At 49.2% G+C, this 8,101-nt stretch overlaps 1 protein-coding gene across 1 annotated transcript; it reads right to left on the bottom strand.

Annotated features, from left to right (window-relative positions):
* Positions 1 to 2,432: 2,432 nt before the first annotated feature.
* LOC111185803 (asialoglycoprotein receptor 1) lies at positions 2,433 to 6,822 on the bottom strand. Its single transcript, XM_022595727.2, has 7 exons — positions 5,806 to 6,822; positions 5,583 to 5,678; positions 5,440 to 5,511; positions 5,167 to 5,253; positions 4,907 to 5,058; positions 4,725 to 4,831; positions 2,433 to 4,594 (listed from the first exon to the last, which is right to left on the bottom strand). Exons 1-7 carry the CDS (start codon positions 6,020 to 6,022, stop codon positions 4,432 to 4,434), a joined length of 894 nt encoding a protein of 297 aa, XP_022451435.2. The 5' UTR covers positions 6,023 to 6,822; the 3' UTR covers positions 2,433 to 4,431.
* Between the last annotated feature and the right edge of the window lie 1,279 nt (positions 6,823 to 8,101).

Below are 8,101 nucleotides of genomic sequence, written 5' to 3'. Positions count from 1 at the left end.
CCTTTTTTCCCATTATTTTTGTAATTTTACCTTTTATATTAAGTCTTGAATCTATCCAGCATCCACCTTTGCATGTGTTGTTGGGTATCAATTTTTTTTCTTAATATGGAGAGCCACTTTTCCCAATAATGTCTTTCCTCCACCAACTTGAGATGCCTCCCTTATTATATATTAAGTTCCCATTTATGCATAGTTCTGTCTCCAAGCCCCCTGTTCCATACCATTGGTCTATTTGTCTGTTCTGTAAAATTACCATACTGTCTTTATGAATATGGCTTTGCAATATATTCTAATGCCTGGTAAATCTGGTTTCCCTTCAATTTTTACTCTTTTTTTTTTCCCAAATTGACTTTTATCATTTTTTTTTTGACTTTTATCATTTTTTAAAGATTGTTGAATTGCTTTTAAAAATCCAGCTGAAACTTGTATTTTTATCACATTGAATTCCTATATGAATTTGGCAAGGATTTTAATTTTGTTCTTGTATATTCTTTATATGTCACTGTGATGATAGGTAACAGATACACCTCCTAAATCCTCTTATTAGGTCTAATTGTTTATTGATATTGATTTTCCATGTGAACGATCATATTGTTTTATCTCTTCCCTTCATGGATATAGTTTTCTCTCTTTCTCTTCTCACCTTCCTCTTGCCCAGAATGTGTCACAGCTGGAGTGGGGCAGTCATCTTGGAACAGGCGATAGAATCCATATGCTGAGAACAGTAGAGCAACAATACAGAAGCAGCCAAGGTCCTAAAAGATTTTATCATAAATAGGTGTGGAGCTTTTGCCAAGTGCTTTTTCTGCATCATGTAATCTTTTCTTTTGTACTCCATTAATGTAGTCTTCTGTACTCTCTGTGTCTATCTTATGAATAGATTTTTCTGTTGTTAAAGCATTTTTGAGTTCTTACTCAAGGCATAGCTGTTACTTGAATATGTTATCTCTCTTAATACACCATTTAATTGGGCTAGTTAATATTTTATATAGGAATCTTACATTTTTTGGTCATTATAGCGAAAATACTCTATTTGAAATTTGTTAAAACTTGCCTTATGGGGGCTTCCCTGGTGGCGCAGTGGTTAAGAATCCGCCTGCCAATGCAGGGGACACGGGTTCGAGCCCTGGTCCAGGAAGATCCCACATGCCGCGGAGCAACTAAGCCCATGCGCCACAACTACCGAGCCTGTGCTCTAGAGCCCGCGAGCCACAACTACTGAGCCTGCGTGCCGCAACTACTGAAGCCCACAAGCCTAGAGCCCACGCTCTGCAACAAGAGAAGCCACCGCAATGAGAAGCCCACGCACCGCAACGAAGAGTAGCCCCCGCTGACCGCAACTAGAGAAAGCCCGCGTGCAGCAACGAAGACCCAACACAGCCAAAAATAAAAATAAATAAAATAAATAAATTTACTTTTTTAAAAAAAACTACCTTATGGCCCAGTATTTGCTCAATTTTTTAAAAAATGTGCCAGTGCACCTGAAAAGAATGAGTATTCTGCAGCTGATGAGCGCACTATACTAAATGTGTCCATCGGATCATCATACTTCAGCCTGGCATTCACAACATCTGTATACTTCGTGATTTTTCAGTCTGCTTGATACATCAATTACCGACAGAGGTGCATTACAATCTCCTACTATGAATATAGATTTGTCTTTTTGTACTTCCAGATTTTTTATTTCATGTATTTTGTGGCCATGTTATCCTGTGCACATATATTTAACACTGGTGTATCTTCCTGTTGAACTAAACCTTTTATCATTAGGAAGCGACCCTCTTTATCTCGAATAATAATTTTTGTTATAAAGTGTACTTTATAAGAAAATTATTTGGGGACTTCTTTGGTGGTCCGGTGGTTAAGACTCCATGCTCCCAATGTAGGGGTCCTGGGTTCGATCCCTGGTCAAGGAACTAGATCCCACATGCATGCCACAACTAAGACCTGGCACAACCAAATAAATTAATTTTTAAAAATAAGATAATTATTTGGTTAGAATTTTCCTAACATATCTTTCTCATACTTTCCCTTTCAACTTCTCTCTTTAGATGTGTCTCTTGGGCATGTGGTTGGACTTTACCTTTTATTCTGTCTGTAAGTTCATGTCTTTTAAAAACATAATTTAGGGAATTCCCTGGCAGTCCAGTGGTTAGGACTTGGTGCTTTCACTGTAGTGACCCGAGGTTCAATCCCTGGTCAGGGAACTAAGATTCCCGCAAGCCGCACAGTGCAGCCAAAATAAATAAATAAAGAGGTAGATAGATAGATGACAGATTATTTAGTCTTTTGTATTTAATGTAATCATCAACATATTTGGATTCATAACTCTTTATTTTGATTTTTCTTATCTACCTGTTCTGTTTTTCTCTCCTTTCCTGCCACTCTTTAGATTGTTTTTTCTTCATTTTTTCCCCTTTATAAATTTGGAAGTTAAAAGCTCTGTTTCTAAGGGATTAACCTAAAAATTACAACAATGGTAGGAGAAACTGTCTGTTCTCTGCTGTTTCAAATCAGAGAGTGTTACATAATTATATCCTCTATATCTGTTCTTCTGTAACCTTTTTCCTTTCTAAAATCATGTACCTGTATTTCCTTTATTCTCCTTCATGTTTGTTTGTTATTTACCTTTTCCAAGAATCAGATTTTGTTTTTACTGATGATATCTACATTTTTATTTTCTAGCGCATTAAGTTTTGCTTTTTTCAAGTGTCTTAAGTTAAAAATAAGCTTATTTCCTTTCAGCCTTTCCTATTTTTTTTAATAAATGTGCTTAAGGCTATGTACTTTTCCTCTGGGGAATTGCTTTATACCATCGCACAATCTCAGTCTGTAGTGTTCTCCTTGTTCACTTCTAAACCACTTGACTGTTTCATTTTTATTTTTTTTTAAACTCAAGTTATCTAGAAAGATGGTGAGTCATGTATATGTTGATAGATCTTTTTTAGCTATACTTTTGTGTTTATTTCTAACTTTATTTTATTGTGGTCAGAGCATTGCTCCTTTTTAGAATTAGTGGAGGTCTTATCTGTGGGTTAATTTGTCCATTTTGGTTGATAAACCCATAAGTGTCCATAAAGTCTTCATCTGTTTGTCCTGTTAACTCCCATCTGGGTTGTGGATTCTATTTGCTGTGGTTTTCTCTTCCATGGTATTGGTTTTCCTCCCATGTTGGTGATTCTGGGTTGTGGGTTCACCTTTGCATTTGTTGTATTTGTTACCTAACTGTGGATGCTGCTTCTGTTCACACTGGGGTGGTTCTATTCCTGGGGGCATTGCTGGAGGCAGGATGATCCCAGTGAAACCAAGCAGGACCCTGCGGGGACCTCCCAGGTACAAAAGCCCCTCCATGTCCCCTGTCTCTTGTTTATAAAAAAAATAATAATAAAATGCTGTACTCTCCCAAGCCTCCCCTGAGTCACAAAAAAACAAGCTTAAGAAGTTAATGATTAGGACAATAGAATCACAGAATCTTTAGTTCCTCCCTGAAGGACATAGACAATAGTGTCCGAGGCACACTCCTGAGTTGTTCTGCAGATACTAAAACCACCACCAAATGGAAAAACTTAACTGCACAATGACCAGACTGTAGTCATGACACAAACTGCTCCATCTTGTACAATTCAAGGACTGGTCTCAAGGAAATGGGAACAAACCGACCCTGGAACTGAAGATTAACTATACTTGAAACAATCAAGATGATGCTGCTCAGACCTCCGCATGACCAATTTCAAGGTGATTATCAGAGCTAACTGTGCTGTTCTGCATGTAGCCCCCTGCCCTGCCTACGTACCCATGAAACTCCCCTTTAGAAGCCCGCGCGCCCTGATCAGCAAGGGCAAGTTGGTTCTTTGACACATGAGTCCACCTCCTCCCCAGGACTGCCAGCTTCCTCAGTAAAGCTATCTTTCCTTTTACCCAGCACTTGTCTCTCAGTATTGGATCCTTGAGAGACGAGCAGCCCAAACTGAGTTCAGTAACATCAGTACCAAATGCCGCTTTACAGCTGAGACTCAGGGAGCAGAATAACTTGCCCTAACTCACATACCTGTAAATAACAAATCCAGGCCACCTGGCCCAAAGCCCAGACAGTTCTCAGGATGACCCGCTGCCTGCCCAAGGCTATCTAGTGCCAACCAGCCCAATCCCAATTCCTAATCCCCAACAACAAGACAACTCAGAATATTTCATATATTTCTCTTCTTTTTACTCTAAAAAACAAGTTGACAATAATAACCTGCAAACCACAGAAAGTGGCATGGGTTTCAATCTCTTCGCCCCTCCAAACATCAGTCTACATTCCTCAGACACTACCCTTCCCTCTAAATCTTAGATGAAAATCCAGAAGCCCCCAGATAGGAGGGTCCCCAAACCAGGAGCCCTATGGCAGGTAAAGGCATTGAGGAAATAAATTAGGGGGAGAGGAGGCTGCTAGTTTTCGCTGTCCCTGTCCCGCTGTGTCTCGCAGACCCACCGGTAGGGCCTCTGACAGACGTCATCGTTCCAGCGGCCGTCGTCCGTGAAGTGGGCACAGTCCTCACCTCCTCCGAGCCCGTGCCCATACCAGTCGTCCGGCTGCTCTGGTCTCCAGTTCCTAAAGAGACCAGATGGATGCAGGCCCGAGGGGCCCAGACCCTCAGCCAAGCCGAGCAGCCCCTGGCGCCCTGGGACCTGCCAGGCTGGGGCACAGGCAGAGGGCAGAGCTGTGGGGCGCACACACTCACTTGAAACCCGACTCATAGTCTGTCCCGTCCACCCATTTCCAGGGCCCGTTTTGGTCAGTGAGGCCCATCCAGGTGTTCACAGGGCCCATGTGGTGCTGGATAAATTTCTGGGGAGAGAGGAGGGGCTGGTGATCTCTCCTTAGACCTGCCAGCCTCCCAGCCGTGCCCCGCCTGGCCCTCACCTGCTCCTCCCAGGAGCCCACCACCACCAGGTGGGCGTCCTCCAGCTGGCAGTACTTCTCAGCCTCGGGCCAGGGCTTCCCCGAGCGAGAGAACCAGTAGCATTTGCCTTCAAAGTCCACCCAGTTCACCGGGCAGCAGGTCCTTTCAGAGCCTGGGGGGGTGGGGGGTGGGGGGTGGGGGCGGGGGCAGGCAGAGGGAGGGTGAGGGGCTGAGGGGAAGTGGGCAGGAAAGCGGGGCTGGGCAGCACCCACCCCCTCACCGTTGCCCTGGAGGACGGCCATCTGACAGCTCAGGCTTCGCAGGTCAGACACAAACTGCTTCACGTGGAGCAGCAAGCTGGAGTGATCTGGGGAGACAGAGGGCAGAGGGGGAGGGGAATGAGTGGGGGAGGGGACTGGGAAGGCTCTGTCGTCTGCGTGCTGGGGCGTGAAGATGGATCACAGATGCTCCTGCCGTAAGGCCCCTTGGTTTGGCCTGAGAGACCCCTGTATCCTGCATGCGGAAGCGCGCGCATGCACGCTCCCTTGCTGACCTTCACTCAGGTCCTGCTGCTGTTTCTCCAGTTGGGACTCCAGGGACTTCATCTTTCTGCCCACATTTCCTCCTAGAGGAGAGACTTGCTCAGTGTCCCAATGTCCCTACGTTCCCAGCCCCCCCAGCCCCATCCCTCCTCACCCTGGACGCTCAGGGCCTTGACCTTGGCCTCCGTGCTCACTGTGAGGTTGCTGAACGTTTCTCTCAGGGCCCGCAGCTCCTCCTGCAGCTTGGAGTCTGGGCAGAAGAGGGTGTGGATAGGACAAAATTAGGAGGTTGTGTCAACCATCACAGCAGCCAGCACGTCCCCTACCCACCCACCCTCAACATTGCTCCCTTCCCAGCCCACCCCCAGGGAACCCACTCTGGGATCCGATCACACAGACAACCACCAGCAGCAGGAGGCTAAGGCCGATGGAGATCAGGATGAGGCTGGGTCCGGAGCAGAGACGCCGAAAGAGCGAGTGGGGAGGAGGCGGCCCTGCAAGAGGAGAGGGCATCAGGAGCCTGGGGCAGCTCTGGGGTCCTAGAAGGAGGACAGTCTGAGCCTCCTCTAGCCGACTAGGGAGAACGTTATACATGAAGAAGTTTGGGCGGTGGGCGGCCCGGAGAAGCCAGAGGCAACCGGAGGTGGGGAGGGGCGCGAAGCTTTGACCCTCCGGAGCCCTACCCAGGCCCTGGGCCTTTGCTGACACCTGCTGGCCTGGCTGAGTCACTGCAGCCTCAGAACTCAGCCTGGAGGATGGACGGAGTTTGCGAGCTGGAGGAGACTGGGGGCGGGGGGGGGGGGCGCCTTGCAGGTGAGGCAAGAGCAGTGGATTTCTTGGTCACCCCTCGAATCCCACTCCTCTTTGGCTGCACACAGGGAAAGAGGCGGAGTAGCCAGACTTCAGGTCCCTCAAGTTGCTCCCACCCGGGAGCCCTGTCCCAGTGAGCTGGAATATGGGGGCTTCCCCTCCATTTTTGCCGGCAGTCCCTTCCCGCATCGAAGGTCGCTGCCCACTCCCATCCACCAAGAACTTCATCCTGGCTCAGCCGAAGCAACATCCCTGCTCGCAGGAGAAAGAAAGGGGGCTTGCTTTTTTTTTTTTTTTTGCGGGACGCGGGCCTCTCACTGTTGTGGCCTCTCCCGTTGCGGAGCACAGGCTCCGGACGCGCAGGCTCAGCGGCTATGGCTCACGGGCCTAGCCGCTCCGCGCCACGTGGGATCTTCCCGGACCGGGGTACGAACCCGCGTCCCCTGCATCGGCAGGCGGACTCTCAACCACTGCGCCACCAGGGAAGCCCGGGGCTTGCTTTTTGATGTAAGAGAGCCTCATCCTCCCCCAATCAGAGATCCCTCAGAGCCGTCCCAGAAATCTTCCCCTTGACCAAACTGATCCCTGACACCCATGCACTCACACACACTCACACACACTCACACAGTTGGCCAAGGCTCACAGGGTGTTGAAAGAGGAAAGAAGAAGGAGGCCTAACTTCTTCCAGTTAGTCCCACGGCCCTGGGCGCCCTCCTCCCCAGGGTCCTGAGAAGTCGGTGACAAGGTGAGGGACAGGAGGGTCATGCAGAAGCCTGGGGGCAGCCGTCACCAAGAAAGGAAATCCAGCCCTACACCCTGCACCTCCCCTAAGAGGGGCGGCTCAGACGCTGTGTCCCTGTGAGTGGGGCAGACCCAGGGAGAGTCGGGGTTACAGAAAGAAGCAGGAGCTGAGTGGAGAGAGCGAGAGCCACCTAATGCTCGCCTTTCAGAAATGGGGGGAGGCCTCCCCTCACTTTTTCTGTGCTGATGGTCATTCTCCTCGTTGTCCAGATGCTGAAGATCTTGATACTCCTTTGTCATGGTAGGGCTGGCTGGACCTGGGACCAGGTCAGGGCTGGAGTTAGGGCTGAGGCTACGGCTGAACAGAGTTGGGGTGTGTGGTCCAGTCCCTTTCTAGGTGATCAGCAGGAGACCTTTCTTCTTGCTCCCATTCCCTCCCAGGCCTGACATCCAAACTCTGTCTTCTACAGTTTTCCCACTCCATCCCCAGCCCTCCTGACATGGGTCCCCTCCATCCCCTCCCCCACCCCACCCCCCAGTTAGTCACCCCCCCACAGCCGTTCTTCCCCTTTTACTTGCTGAAGGTCTCAAGGTTGACTCCTGGGTCCCTCGATGCTGCACAGATCCCAGGCTAAGAAACGGGCTGAAGCCTGGAGGATTAGGGTGTGCGGACAGCCCTGGGTGGTGAGAGAGGAGGGGGCAGGGTCCATATGAGGGCCCTGAGCCCTGTGCGTCTGCCTGTCTGTGCGTCTGCGTGTCTATGTGTCCAAACACACCAAACCTGGCATCTCCAGTGCCCGGGACTTTGGACGTAAACAGAGGTAGAACTGGATTTGTAACTCTGGGGGTGTGGGGCTGGGAGCAGGGGATGGGTTGCCTCTTCTTTTCTTCCCGGGGGTGGGGAGTCTCCCCGGTCTGTCCCCATTCCTTGTATGCAGTCACCTCACTCATGGCACCGTTTGGGAGGGGGCCAGGCCAGGAGGGGCCAGGGTGCAGTTTGCCTTTTCCCCTCTGCCCCTCCCCCCTTTCACTTCCTGCCTCTGAATTTCCCAGAATTGGTGGTGTCTCCAAATATCCCTGACCGGGATCAGAGGGGCCGATCTCTGCTCTTGCCCAATCCAG

Source organism: Delphinapterus leucas, chromosome 19 (genome assembly GCF_059928025.1).
Source record: "Delphinapterus leucas isolate spDelLeu-1000000601 "Yukka" chromosome 19, BTC_Dleu_Yukka2, whole genome shotgun sequence".
In the NCBI taxonomy this organism is placed as follows: domain Eukaryota; kingdom Metazoa; phylum Chordata; class Mammalia; order Artiodactyla; family Monodontidae; genus Delphinapterus; species Delphinapterus leucas.
This window is presented reverse-complemented; position numbering and strand designations above follow the sequence as displayed.

Bases quoted from the DNA above. Each gene is read 5' to 3' on its own strand.
- LOC111185803 (XM_022595727.2), bottom strand. From the start codon at position 6,022: ATGTATAACGTTCTCCCTAGTCGGCTAGAGGAGGCTCAGACTGTCCTC. The intron at 5,512-5,582 runs GTGAGGAGGGAT...TCTCTCCTCTAG, and splicing joins CAAGGCCCTGAGCGTCCAGG to GAGGAAATGTGGGCAGAAAG. The intron at 4,595-4,724 runs GTGAGTGTGTGC...TGGTCTCTTTAG, and splicing joins GACTATGAGTCGGGTTTCAA to GAACTGGAGACCAGAGCAGC.